This window comes from Hoplias malabaricus, chromosome 14 (genome assembly GCF_029633855.1).
Source record: "Hoplias malabaricus isolate fHopMal1 chromosome 14, fHopMal1.hap1, whole genome shotgun sequence".
Taxonomy (NCBI): Eukaryota; Metazoa; Chordata; class Actinopteri; order Characiformes; family Erythrinidae; genus Hoplias; species Hoplias malabaricus.
Genome location: NC_089813.1, coordinates 15,613,099 through 15,627,875, shown reverse-complemented (window position 1 = coordinate 15,627,875; position 14,777 = coordinate 15,613,099). Strand labels below are relative to the sequence as shown.

General features: G+C 39.9%; 1 protein-coding gene across 2 annotated transcripts; it reads left to right on the top strand.

The window, feature by feature from the left end:
* Positions 1 to 3,717: 3,717 nt before the first annotated feature.
* On the top strand, positions 3,718 to 13,843 carry parapinopsina (parapinopsin a). 2 transcript variants are annotated; one of them, XM_066643298.1, is made up of 5 exons: positions 3,718 to 3,745; positions 8,031 to 8,200; positions 9,066 to 9,394; positions 11,765 to 12,007; positions 13,432 to 13,843. In XM_066643298.1, the coding sequence occupies exons 2-5, from the start codon at positions 8,101 to 8,103 to the stop codon at positions 13,588 to 13,590; spliced, it is 831 nt and encodes a 276-aa protein (XP_066499395.1). In that variant the 5' UTR covers positions 3,718 to 3,745; positions 8,031 to 8,100; the 3' UTR covers positions 13,591 to 13,843. The 2 variants fall into 2 exon arrangements, with proteins under 2 accessions (XP_066499395.1, XP_066499394.1); XM_066643297.1 differs by lacking the exon at positions 3,718 to 3,745 and having other exon boundaries at positions 7,924 to 8,200.
* Positions 13,844 to 14,777: the final 934 nt, after the last annotated feature.

Below are 14,777 nucleotides of genomic sequence, written 5' to 3'. Positions count from 1 at the left end.
AGAAATCAAGTGTAGGCATGACATTAAAATAATAGACAGAATAATAGTAATCACAAAGAACATTTTTAAAAGCCAGTGGAGTCACATGAGCAGTAAAGCTGGAATTGAGTGTGCTTGTTTTGGTGACTGATTGTAGTGAGTACAGAGAGTTTCAGCCTTGCTTTAACAAGCTTTCCTGTCCCTTATCTGCCCATTTCTTTTATGTTTGTGCTGCAATCAGTCCCCCACCAACAGATGCATTCATTCCAATCAGCTTTTGTTTGGACGCTTCGTTTCCTTTAATGTGGTCAGGCACCTTTTATTAAAGTACATTAAATTCAAAGGTGGGCCGTGTGCCCGCAGAGCCAAAAGCACAGCTCCCTCTAACAGGAAATTAAAGGGAGCAGCGTCTGGAGAACGAATTTATTAGGACCGCTTCCATCGCAAAATGCCTCAGATAAGCCTTCTCTCCATATCTCTGCGCTACAAGGTGTCATGGCTTGAGGCAAAGTAATAACAGAGCTGACGAACTAAAAGACTTCAGCCAGTAGCAAGAGACACACAATTACACAAGCTCTGGGTCTGTGATGGATGTATGAATTAGAAATCTGAAAAATGTCCAATGTGGACATCATGGGCATTCTTCAGATATGGGACCCCTTAAGAATTTAATTTGGTCCCCTTAAATATGACCTATGCAGTTTAACACTGTGATAACCCCACCTATATTCCACTGACAGCACATCCATTCAAATAAGCCAATTAAATACTTATAGAGGGACAAGAGCAAACATTCAGTCTGAAATTAAAAAAAAAATGTGGAAGAAAGGATCAGGTCAGAGTTGTTTTGAGAGAGAGAGAGAGAGAGAGAGAGTAAGTGCAGAAAAGTACCGAAAGCACAGCTAGATAGAGAGAGAACACTGAGTGATAGAGAGAGGGGGAAAGAGTGAGAGTGAAAGAGACGAAGTGAGTGTGTACTCATCCTGTGCCAGGTTTTCTCTATCATTAAAGTCCAGGGTATATTCAGGGAGCGCGGCCAGTGCATGTAAGGTTTGTGCACTTTGATTTGCATACAGGCCTCTGGGTTCAAATCAGTGGTTGGTGTGTGTGTGTGTGTGTGTGTGTGTGTGTGTGTGTGTGCGTGCGTGAGAGAGAGAGAAAGAAAGAGAGAGAGAGAGAGAGAGAGAGAGAGAGAATGTCTTATCTCCACCAAAAAAAAAAACCTTAAGCTTAAACACACACACACACACACACAAATCCAGTTGCAAAACAAAGACACAAACACTCTTTTCCAATCTGTCCAGACAAAAGGAATCCAAAGCAGCAGCCCTAGGGCCACAGAGTGTTCCCCACCACCACCACACACATAAAACCAGTTTCGTATCAGTCCAAAACACACACCACTCAGTCCCAACTGCAGCCTCTTACACACTCTACTGAAGATATACACAAACACCCACACACACACACACACACACACGCGCACACACAAACGCACACACATACAGGCACAATAAGTTACAACAAATGTAGTCGATTACAGTCCAGCTTCAAGCTTCAAAACTTTTTATGGATTAGCCTTTTTTTAACGTTGTTTACATTCAGTATATTTATGTCAACAAAACAATAACAAGCATCTACTAATCAGAATTTTGCGGTTTATGAGCTCAGTCACTGAATCCAACAATTAAAGTCGTATTGTGTATCTTTTATAAAACACGATAGAACTCAGAATGTTCAGATTCTGCTCCTTTATTGCTTTCACACCTGTCCTACATGGATCTCTAAGATAAGGTTTCTAAAGGCCATGCTTATTTCTACCTAGATACCAATGAGAACAAATATTCTGATAGGGCAATTGATCTATAATTAAATATAAGACAATATAAATATGAAGGGTGTAACTATTATTTAAAAGAAATTAACCCAAAATACAGATATGTATTTAATACTCAGAAATCCTTAGTCATTCTATGAAGGCCAACACCCTTACAAATGAAGGTGCTACAAATGGTTCTTTTGATGTAAGATATGTGTGAGTGTCTTCTAAACCTTTTAAAAGTTTAGAAAACCATCACTTGATCTTAAGGTTCTTTACCCATTTAAACATATTAGTGTAATGATTTATTTTATTTTAATAGAACCAAAAGTGGCTCCTCTATGGCATTGCTCAAAAAACCTTTTGTGACACCTTTATTTTTGAGAGTTCATCTTGATCCATATTGTTTCCCTCCCTTTTATTGCCTGGAAAGTAGGCACTTGTGTAATATAGGCTGTGTGCACTTCCATATGGTTCAGTAAAGATACTTTCCCAATAAAAGCTGTACTGAACCACAGGAGCAATGTGTTTTGCTCGAAAAGACCTGCCTCTGGTGCTGAAGGTGAGACATTGTATTAATACTAATCAGCCAAAACCTCCTTTGGTCTACACTCATTGTTCATTCTCTCAGCATCTCTGACCATACAGTTGCACTTTTAAGTCTGCAGTTACAGAATATTGTCCATCTGTTGCACTACACAGTTTTAAGCCATTTACACCAATATTTTTCAATGCTCAGGACTCCCACTTGACCACCAAATAACCGATGGTATGATTTGGGAGGTGGATCATTCTCAGCATTGCAGAAACCCTGGAGTGGTGGTGTGTTAGGAGTGTGTTGCACTTGTATGAGTGGATTGGATGGAGCAGTGCTGCTGGAGATTTAATAATAATAAATAAGTAAAAAATAAAAAAGCTTTTTTTGCCATGGGCAGTCTGTTGAGTTGGACTGGTTAAAGCTGGTTCAGCATGCTAATCCTTAGCACCTTGTTCCTCAGAAATCTATTTCAATGAAGCCATGAGTGGTAAGCGAAAAAAAAAATCTGCTGCCATATTTTTATACGCCATTTAGGCTCAACTCACCAGTAGAAAACTATTTGAGGAAGAAAAATAAATGGTGTGTTTTGTTGATGGCTTAAATTTTACAACATTTTTATGTATATAACAGGCAGAAAAAAATGTGGAACTTAGTCTCAGGAACATACTTTCAACATTTATTTTCATTTTTATTTATTTATTAGTTCGATCCACTCATAGAGCAGAACTAAATGTGCACCTATATAGTCTATGGAGATGATAGAATGAACAATGTTGTAGAGACAAGTAGGTCATTCTAATGTTTTGGCTGATCTATATACTATGTCACCATGGAAAGCTTTGTTCTAGGAAAAGCCTTTGCTCCTATGCTGTGTTTTATCACAGAATTGCCACCAAGTCAGTGCTGCTGCAGGACTGAGAACGATCCACCACTCAAATACCACCCACTTTGTGGTTGTCCTGTTAACCTTCATAAAATGTTTCAGAGAGTATGCCTATGTTTTTATTTAAGACAGCAGCAGAAGAGCTAAAGGCAGCAAAGTGCAGGAGTAACACTCTGCTGCCCTCTAGAGGCCATGGCCATATATATATATATATATATATATATATATATATATATATATATATATATATATATATATATATATATATATATATGCAGCTCATTTAGAAAAAGGTTAAGCTGTTTAGAACATTGTGGAAACCTTTTGGCACCTGGTTAAAAGTAATATCTGCCTCTTCTCTTTAAAAAGTGTAGTTCCTCAGGGGTTCTTTCTTTCAATCCCTGCTGCATGCATGGAAGCAGTGTTTTAAATATATTTGACTGGTGGCTCCAAGTGGTCCAAGCATTGGCCCTATTATCATAAGTTCACTTGCTCAAGGCCCAGTTGGATCTTAGGTGATGCCCTGGTGAGTATTTGAGTCCTAAAAAAGCATAATGAGGCAGACATGGTGTCCACAAGCTCCACTACACAGTGCCAAAAAGAAGGACAGAATTCCCACCAGGGGTTTAATTCCAGGTGCATTTAGCATTAGCCCCTAGAGTCGGCAGATCAAATTTTTAATCCCCAAACATGGCACAACCGTCTCTGTCCAGGACCCAAACTAGCCTCACACTGATCTTGCCTCCTCCCAGACCTTAGCTTGAGGCTAGCAAAGGTGGGTGTCTATTAGCTAACCATATTCTTCAGTTATTGTCCACAGTGTGATCAGGATGCTGTTGTTACAAAAGATGAATGAGTGAACTGTTATTCTCTTTTAGAAGTTGGCAAATGCAGTGTTTGGAATCTTGTCCAAAGTATAGAATAGTAATAGCATGGTGTTCCTGAACTCTTGATAGCTGCGTGACTGACCACATTGTTGTCTGTTACATTGTACATTATGTGCCTCTAGTCAACTAAGAGCAGTTTGTGCGTAAACTTCCAAATAAACTTTTCTGAGGTTTTGAGTCATCTGCCAGCAGTTGCCTGAGAGGATGTAGGCTATGAAGTTTGTTTGAGTCGCGTAAATAGCCTTTACCAGTAATCCACAGTGGGTTTGGTGGGAGGAGGTGGGAGCATCCATGTGTTAATAATGCATGCAATTTGCAGCACTAATATGATTGCGTGTAGGAGTCTGTACGCAGCTTGTTTGTGTTTGCAGACTTACGGCTCCAGACTAAATACAGCCACTGAGGCATGTGGAAACAAACACAGCTTTCTGTGAGTGCAAATAAAAAGATGATGTGGCTCGGTAAGAATGATATTAAACATAGACAAGTTTCTATGCAAAAGTTTTAGCATTTGTAGCTCATTGCAAATTGTGGGTCAAAGGGATATAAAAGCTGTATCCCAATTGCACACTTAATATCAATTCTAGCTAGTGTTTGTGTATGTAGTATGTAGCATAGTTACAAGTGTCAAAATTGAGTAAACTAGTAAATCCACAGCACACGCTTAGAACCAGCCTACTTCTGAGTACAGTAATGATGTACACTCTTGTCCTACAATCCAATGGGAAACAGAAAAGAGGGAGCTTCCCAAGTCTAGAAAATAAAGTTTGCCACAAATAGTGCCCTACTCCCTACATAGTGCACTTCACAGACATTACATTACATAACATAACATTAATATTACCTAGAGAGTGCACTAAATTTTAGACAGAGAGACGTGAAACTTATATAGAATATGCATGTTTTTCTTATCAAATATAATATGCATGATTTTAGTGCAGAAAAAGTTATTTTATGACCTACCCATCCATTACACAGTGTGGAGGAAGATATTTGAGTTAGACTTTGAAGAAAATGGGGGACAGCATTGCAACTGCTGCTTGGTATAATGTGTGTTGTCATAGCAACTATGCATCATTGTATATACACAAGCATTTTGTGTACTAGCATGACAAACTCATAGTACTAAGATTAGTTCATCGTATATTTTATATTATTAATGTGTGTAGTACACAAATGTGATGAGCCCTAGAGCAGTGAGATTGCATTCCCTGGAGCAATGGTGCACAATTTATGCCTGGGATTAGTCTGAGTGGAGATTGTGATCCAGAACTGATCATTCAATATTAGTACCTGACCTCACTAATGGACTTGTGAATTAAAGCAATAAAGTCCTCACAACAAAGTTTCAGCATCTAATCTAAAACCTTCCCAGACAGCTTGAGGCTGTTACTGCAGTAAAAAAGAGGACAAATAACTGGTTAATAGCCTTAATTTAGGAAGAAATGTATTTACCGAGAGTGAGGAAGAGGACTGGTTCTTTAACACACTTTGGCCAACAACTTGAGAGTGGCTTGAATTATCTTTGGTCATTTTATATCATTTGAAAGTTATTTAAGTGGATTCTTTGAAGGAGGGGTCTAGAGTTGCACAGCCATGGCCACATACAGTAGAGCAGCTGGACTTCCTCCGGGTGCTCCGGTTTCCTCCCACGGTCCAAAAACACATGTTCCTAGGCGACTCGAAATTGTGTCTGTGTTGCCCTGTGAAGGACTGGCACCCTCTACAGGGTGTATTCCCACCTTGCGCCCAATGATTCCAGGTAGGCTCTGGAACCACCGCGACCCTGAACTGGATAAGCGGATACAGATAATGAATGAATGTAAGTTTTTATTCATTGTTTGAATTACCACAGAAACTCATTTGCAACTCGAGCTGTTTAGGTTTGTAGCATGGTGGGTCTGAGTGGCCAACAGCGGGAGGGAGCTCCTGAGCAAAATTTGGCAGAAACACTTAGTTTTGATATTAGTCCATTTATCACCATGTGTTTTTGGACTGTGGGATGAAGGGAGACCCCCTGGAAGAAACCCCACATAAAGGGAGAACACACCAAACTCCTCACAACCAGTGAATCAGGGTGAGGGTTGAATTCAGGACCCGCAAGACCCTGGAGAAGTGTGGCAGTAGAACTACATGCAGTGCCACAGTGACACCATTTTTTTTCTTTGCTATTGATATATTTTGTTTGTGGACTGTTGTTTGACTCAAGAATGTTCTGTTACAAACAAATTCATGGAACAGCAGTTACTGGAAACAACTTTTATCAGGAGAGCCATCATGGGAAGCTGTTTTTTAAAATGTCACAGCAGCAGCACATGGGCAGCTGGGTATAAATAACTGATAATAATTTATTGTGCTGATACATTGTTAATGTGTTACTTTTGAAATCAATAACATGATTAGCAATAACAAAGCATAAACACCTGTGTCACTGATCATAGAACACACACATGCTGACATGTAAGAGAGAGAGATACTTATCATCTTTGACACAGATATTGCTAATACACTGCCCCCAACAAAGACACGTACATTACCAAGAAAATCTAAATACCCTGTGATCCTAATTACTGAAAGGGGGTCAGGTGGCCCCTTAATCTTAAAAAACAGGAGATATAATGACGTGGGTCATTATTTGACTTATTTAGTATCCAGGCAACAAGAAGTTTGAGACAATACAACAGTTCCCCAGCATGCTTGGCTTGTTTTAAGTGTGTTGAGTGACTTTTTTTTCCAGTACAGGGAAGCCAGGAGTGCAGGGAATTGTGCAGATTTGAGCTCTTTATAGTGTGATTGCACTGTAATTCTGCGCTAAGGGCCAGTCTCAGTTTAAAGCGGTGTAGTGACCATTTAGTGCTTTGTAAATCATAGTAAACTGTATCAATGGTCGTTAGAACCATTGAGATCAACTGAGCACCTGTCTGATCACCTAATCAATTACAAGCCATCTGGTGACCTGACCTGCTGCGAAAAACTATGACCTCTGGTGCATTATTAATAAAAGAATAAGGGACAGCAACACAAGAAATATAAATTGGCATTTATTGTATTTACATGTATATTTAGTTTTCCAGTATTTGGCAGACACTGTTTTCTGGAGTGACTTACACTTTTAATCATATGACAGATGTAGGCTAATGTGGTGTTAGGAATCTTGCCCAAGGATTCTAATTAATATTGCATGGTAATCCTGCCATACTATTCCAATATGAATCCCTGACCAAGACTCCTTACATTACACTACATCTGTTGCATTCAAAGTTATCTGATAAAGTCATGCAACATATCCCCAGTGGTATGTGTTTATGTATGATTATAGTGTTCTACTAAGATTAATGTTCTATCACTTGTGATAACCTATTGTCATATGTGTGTGAGTCTGTAAATGACACCATATCAGGGGTTTGGGTTAGAACAAGTCAGCTTTGTGGCTCTGCTGAAGTGGAAAAGTACTTAAATTATTTTCAATTTAAATTCAAGAAAAGGGTTGTTGGAGCAATCAAGGGAAGTGGCATCATTTATTTTCCAGAGCATAAGCCAGCAGAATAATTCCATGCACAATCCGGATCTAGGGATTTTCTCTGGCAACTTATGTCACATGCTAAGAATCCTCTTTTGCTGTCTCCATAAAAGGCAAGGAAGGGTCTTGTATGATCCCTTTAGTGAGGTTATTATGCCACTGGATGTAGGGCACACTGAGTGTAATTCAGACCTTTTTCTTTTTTTTGAGGGAACACCTTTGTTGTGAATCCAAACAAAAATGGAGCCCTCATCCTCCATCACACAAGCTGACCCTGTGCACCAGGGGTCAGTAAATGATGCTATCATGCCCAGGATAGGCTACACCATCTTGGCGTTTATTATAGGCTTCTTCTCTGTTTCTGGAGTGGTGTTGAATGTGCTAGTGATCGTTGTGACTTTGAGACACAGACAGCTGCGTCAGCCGTTAAACTACGCTCTGGTCAATCTGGCTGTGGCAGATCTGGGATGTGCCATGTTCGGAGGGATGCCAACCGTGGTCACCAACGCCATGGGCTATTTCAGCCTGGGCCGAGTGGGATGTGTTCTGGAGGGCTTTGCTGTGGCCTTCTTTGGTGAGTTTTTGTTTTTTTCCCATTTAAATTGGACTGTTGTCTGGCCGTTCTCTAATTGACCTGCTGATCACATAAAGCAACACATGGCTCTACACTGGACGTAAACTGAAAGACACAGAATATAATATATACCTTTGTACCTTTTGATATGGCTATATTGATTGGGTTTTTAAATGTTTATGTTGAATTAAGGCTACAGGTAGTATGTTAAACTAGTAATACCAAGAATGACCTGTAGATGACAGACTATATATAGGTATAGTGGCACGATCTCATCGCACAAATTCTTAAAGGACAATCATCATGGCTGGCAGACAAATGAACCAATTTCAGCAGGAGAAACTGACATTTCTCTTTTTAATACCGGAATATTTGAGACTGGATCATTAAGCAAGCCTAAATAACTTTAGAAACAATGTGTAAGCCCCACAACCCCATCTGATGTATGCTACACAGCCTGGCCACCAACAAGGTACAACCTCTGTGTATAAAGCTAAGCTAACTCATAGTGATAGACCAAGTTATTAACTACTGCATAGTAGGATAGGGAAACAAGGAATGAAAACTCTCTACTGATTTGTCAGAATTAGTCATTGGTCTGAACTGATGTGTGATTAAGCCATGTTCAATTCCAGACAATAGAACAACATGCAAACACACAATGAGTAAACATTATTTAACACTACCGCTTTCGTTGTTATGGTTTCTAAAGTCCACTGTTCCCATTAGAGGCCTGGCTACATTTCTGGGGGACCTGTGGTAATGGAAAACGAATCAGGTACCAGGTACTAAAAAGTGAGTAGAGTCGAGACGTGTACGTACCATGCAGTGGAACAATGACCAGTCCATTTCTTTTTACCCCCAGGTATTGCTGGTTTATGCTCGGTAGCAGTAATTGCTGTTGACCGCTACATGGTGGTGTGCAGACCCATGGGGACAGTCATGTTCCAGACCAGGCATGCTGTAGGGGGGGTGGTCTTCTCCTGGGTGTGGTCCTTTGTTTGGAACACGCCCCCTCTTTTCGGATGGGGCAGTTACCAGCTAGAGGGTGTGATGACCTCTTGTGCCCCTGACTGGTACAGCAGAGATCCAGCCAACGTCTCCTATATTATGTGCTACTTCATGCTGTGTTTTGCACTGCCTTTTGCCACCATCATGTTCTCCTATTCTCGCCTATTGTGGACCCTACGACAGGTAAACACCTCGAACTCAGTCCATAAAAGAAATGTTTAAATCAGTGTAAAGAGTGTAATATACAATAGGGCAAAGTTTTGTCATCACATATAAATATCTCAAATATTCCTCTAAAATGAAGGGGTATTAATATGGAGTTTTTCTCCCACAGCAGTATCATTTTCTTCTTTTCTGAGAAGGCTTTACACCAGAGGATGTAACAGTTCTGTGAGGGTTTGGTGGAACTGAGCAATGTGTCACTACAGAGTCACTACAATTCTACTGCTCCAAGCCTCAGTTCAGTCTCTGTTTATTTGCTGAGTTCCATCCAGATGGAAATGTGAATATTCTTAAAGCTGAATAATTTAATAGCTTTGAATATAAAAACCAACTCAGCAACATTGTCCTAAGAGATTGATTATAACTTGGTCTATGATTAGCATGAAGTATTAGCCCTGAGTTAGATTGGCTTCAGATGTAGAATTGCACCAAAACACACATTGGTAGGTAGAGTGTCTACTCAGAAGTGTGAGTTAATGTGTGAATATGTGTTTTCCTGTGAAGAACTGGTGCAAACACTCACACCTATGGACACTTTTGAGTAGCCAATCCACCTACCAACATTATGTTTTGGAATGTGGGGTGAAACCGGAGCACCCGGAAGAAACCCACGCAGACACGGGGAGAACTCCTCACAAACAGTCACCCGGAGCAGGGCTCAATCCCATAACCCCAGGTCCCTGGTGCTGAGTGGCAGTGACACTACCTGTTGCACCACCATGCTGCCCAATTTCAGAATAGTGCTGTAAACATTCAGTATAATCAGGAGCAAAAATACCCAATGTCACCCTGAGCTCATTTCGGTCTTTATATGCTCGATCCATCCTAGCAAAACATTGTTTAGTTTGTAGGCTAGGTTGTTCTTCATGCTAAGCAGCCAGCAGGTCAGGCTTGAGGATTTTATTTTTGTTTGTTTGTTTTGTTCCACGGGTTTGGCCCACCTCGTTGCTGCCATCAGATATATATGTTTTCTCAAGAATATATATAACTTTCAAAGCCTATTGTTGATAGAACATGCAAGTCTGGCCATGTCAGGAGAATAATGTATATTAGTTAATGTTGACATGAATTTAGCATGGTGTTTTCAAAATCTGTAGGCATGACAGGCTAAATGAGTGCACAAGCATATTGGTGTGTGCCTTTTGCGTGAATGAAAGCTATTTCTGGCTGATGTCTAACTAGATATTCTCTCTCTGCTCACTGCAGTAAAACTGCATTTTGGAGGTTTTTTTGACAAGAAAGAGAACTCCAAACATTGAAAAGCATGAACTGAGATGAGGATATTGCTCTATTCCTGCTCCATACGTGGGTAATATTTTTTGCTGTAGATGGAACTGACTGACAAAACTAAACAACTTGAGTTATAAATGAATTTCTGTAGTATTTCAAATAAACATTTACACACAAGTTAAAATTAAACTTTATCCACATTCTGTACAAACAAAAATTGTTTGTTTCCCTTCAAACATACCATTCCACCTTAAAAGATGCAGAGAACAGAGTATCCCCACAATGGTAGACATTCCTTTAAACCTTAGCAAGCAACTAGCAATTACAGTAATAAACCATTCAGCCATAACATTACATTCCCTCCTTGTTTTAATGTTGTATATTCTCAGTTTCATTGGCCACACAGGAGCACGTTGCTGTTTAACACTTACAGAGAGTAGTCTAGCTGTTGCTCTGTATATTTTGCTAGCTCCTGTTCTCCCTGTCCTTCAGTCCCCCAAAGGACAACCACAGAGCAGGTATTATTTGGGGGCTGGATCATTCTCTGCGTTGCAGTGACACTAGCAGGGTGTGTGATGTTCAGGTATGAGTGGTTTCCAGTATTCTGGTACAGCTGGAATATTTAAACACTGTGTCCACTTAGTCCATCTTGTAGATATTTAGTCAAGAGATAGAAGATCATCTGGTGAATGCTGACCACAGGACACTGTTGGCTGTATATTTTTGGTTGGTGGACAATTCTTAGTCCAGCAGTAACACTGAGGGTTTTAGAAACTCCACACATACCAGCACAACACACACTAACACACCACTGCAGTGTCACTGCAGCATTAAGAATGATCCACCACGCATATCATACCTGCTCTGTGGTGGTCCTGCGGGAGTCTTGACCTTTAAAGAATAGGATGTGGTGCTAATAAATTGGTCAGTAAGTGTAGAAACAAGGAGGTAATTTAATTTTTTGGCAGATGAGTATTTTGTACTGCAGAGAGAAGACTCTCCGTTTTATTGACTTTGTTTGTTAAAACAATGTGGTGTATGATAGATTTCATATTTGCACTGATAAAACCATATCATTGACTTCTCTTTGTTATACCTCAGGTAGCCAAGCTGCAAATGGCAGAGAGTGGGAGTACGGCTAAGGCTGAGATGCAGGTGGCTCGAATGGTGGTGGTGATGGTCCTGGCCTTTTTGCTGACATGGCTGCCATATGCATCTTTTGCCCTGGCCGTGATCCTTGATTCCAGCCTCTACATTAACCCTCTCATTGCCACTGCTCCCATGTACCTGGCCAAGAGCAGTACAGTCTTCAACCCCATCATCTACATCTTCATGAACAGACAGGTGAGTGAAAGAAAAGCTGTCGCTGATGGGCCAGCGCATCACAGGGCACCACACACTCACAGCTATGGACACTTTTGAACACCTACCAACTTGAGTCTGCACATTTGCACTGTGGAAAGACATCAGTGCACCTGGAGGATACTCACACAGACACTGGGAAAACACACCAAAATCCTCATAGACAGTGGGTCCAGATATATTAAACCCCTTTCCCACAAGTGAACACAGTTTCCTTTTAAATTGTTATTCTGTGAACTGAAGCAAAGTAAATACTATTAAAATTTATAATTTAATATTGTGATCATGTATGTAATGACTACATCATTCTTCAGACAAGTACACAAAGTGTCATATTACCAAGCGCTTCTGTTGCTGTACCTAAATGTATGTGTGAATTAATGCCCCCTGTACTTTTTGATTTGCTTTGCCCTGTGGCCACTGTCACTTAAATATATTGATGGATGGAATATTGATCTTTCCCCCAATCTTATGGGCAGCCAAAGCATACATTCAGAGGTTCTCACTAAGATTTCTGAATTAAACCCTGACTTGCTGTTGTCTATTAAAAGGAATGTTAATGATTGTGGGGAAACTCACTCTGGTTGTTTACATTCAGAAGCTCCATGTCTTTTAAGGTGGAATGGTGTGTTTGAGGGGAAAATAATGACTGTTTTTGTGCGTGGCTGAGGTTTAACTAAAAAAGAGTTTTTATTCACTGTTTGAATTACCACAGAAACTCATTTGTTACTTGAGTTTTTAGTTTTGAAGCACTTTCAGTAATTTGGAGACATTTCCACCTTAAGTGATCTTAAAAAGCAAAAATAAGTCAATGTTACCAACTTCTGGAGCAAGAATACAGCAATATCCTCATCTCGGTTCATGCTTTCATGAGTTCCCTCTGTTGTTTAAAAAACTCCAAAACTACACTGGGGCTTCATAAGCACTTTAGACTGGTTTCAAGCACACAAATAGACTCGAGAGTTAGCAAATGGCGATCTTCTGAATTTTATAAAAAAGTGTTTTTCAGTTACAGCTTGTTGTCCGTTTGTAGTTGATTAAAACGAGGTAGAACATGATAGAAACGTGCAGGACCATTTGGAATCATACAGAAGATTGCATTTTCTCAAAAACTAAAGGGGTATGAATAATTTTTAACATGGTATTTTGGGTAAATATGTCAAAAAAGAAACAAAGAAATAGTTTTAAAATGAAAAAATTACTATCTGTAGTATAATGTCTTATTGTCTCAACACTTGTCATTGGTATAGATAAGTTTAGGCTTAAATGTATGCTACCATCAAAACCACTTAATTTCCTGGGAAGCTCATGGACATTTCACCAAGACAATGCCAGACCTCATTCTATACACAAGTTATAAAAGTGTGACTTAATTCTTTTTCTCTCTGTCTGTCTCTCTCTCTCAGTTCAGGGACTGTGCTTTGCCGTATCTTCTCTGTGGAAGAAACCCATGGGCAGCCAAGGCTGGAGATTCAGAGGTGGAGACAACACTAACTTCAATCAGCAAGAGCAACAAGGTGTCTCCATCCACTTCTTTCTCCACCACAAACTCCTCCAGCGCATAAATAAATACTGGGCAGTGGAACTGTGGAGCAGTAGAGCGGGTCCATTCTCTCCAGACTCATGCTGCCACCTCTCCAAAAGGATTTCAAGGTTGTTCAATTCCACTCCTAATTAACTTTATTAATGACTCCACTCAATGCTTTGGTCCCTGGATAGCTTTGCTGGAATTCACTACGTCTAAATCCCTCCCAGAACAAAGCTAATTTTGAAGCCCCTTGCTCAATCTTATCAGGAATTAACATATAAAGCCTGACTATGTTCTTCTGTCGTCTGTTGGTTTTGAATAATAATAATAATTAAAAAAAAAAAAAGGTCTGTGTTTGACTTAAATCTCCTCCATTGTCTCTCAGAAGCCAAGAGAACTTTGCCAAATCACAAAGCAGCTCCCAGCCTGGGATCTTTTATGTTTAATGAGGGAAAGATTAAATGAAAACTTGGCTACTGGGAGAAGATTTGTGATGCAAAGTCTTTGAAGGTTTTTGCCTTACGAGGTATTCTACAGTTTTTACTGAAGGAAGCAATTTTTTTCATATGTCCATGTTGTAAGATTTTCATAGGGAAGCATCAGTTTTTTTGAAAGGAACTGAAGAAAGAATTCACATTCTGTATGTTTGTATGTGTGTGTGTGTGTGTGTGTGTGTGTGTTTGTTTGACAGGACACCAGTTGAACTGGTCCCAAGGAACAATAAGACAGGAATTAGTTGAATTTGTTATAATGACCCAAGGGTTTCAGCTGAGTGAATAGCAGACACTGTGCTGTGGCACAGTGGCCAGGAACACAGCCCATTAAATCATATGCAAAGTACAGATGAAAGGAAAAGAGGATTTCCACCCTTTTTCCATCTCCCTTTCTCTCTCCTCTCTTCTGAAAGGGTCTGTGAATACTAGAAAATGCTTAACATTTCCAGAACATAGCCACAGTATCTTCAGCTATATAGCCACTTGCCGTATCACTTGATCAACATCAATCACTGTGTACAGTGAAGTCAGTTGGTCCCAATTTCTGCAAAACTCATTTACTGCACCTTTAAAGGAGCACAAACTATTTTTTACCAAACGATATTCATGAAACTGATTATTTATTATCTTTACATTTTTCTAGGACGTGCAACTCACATGAGATAAATCAAATTGCTTTGTACTCCCTGAAAGAACAAGTTATTCTCCATAGAGTTCTTTCCATACTTGG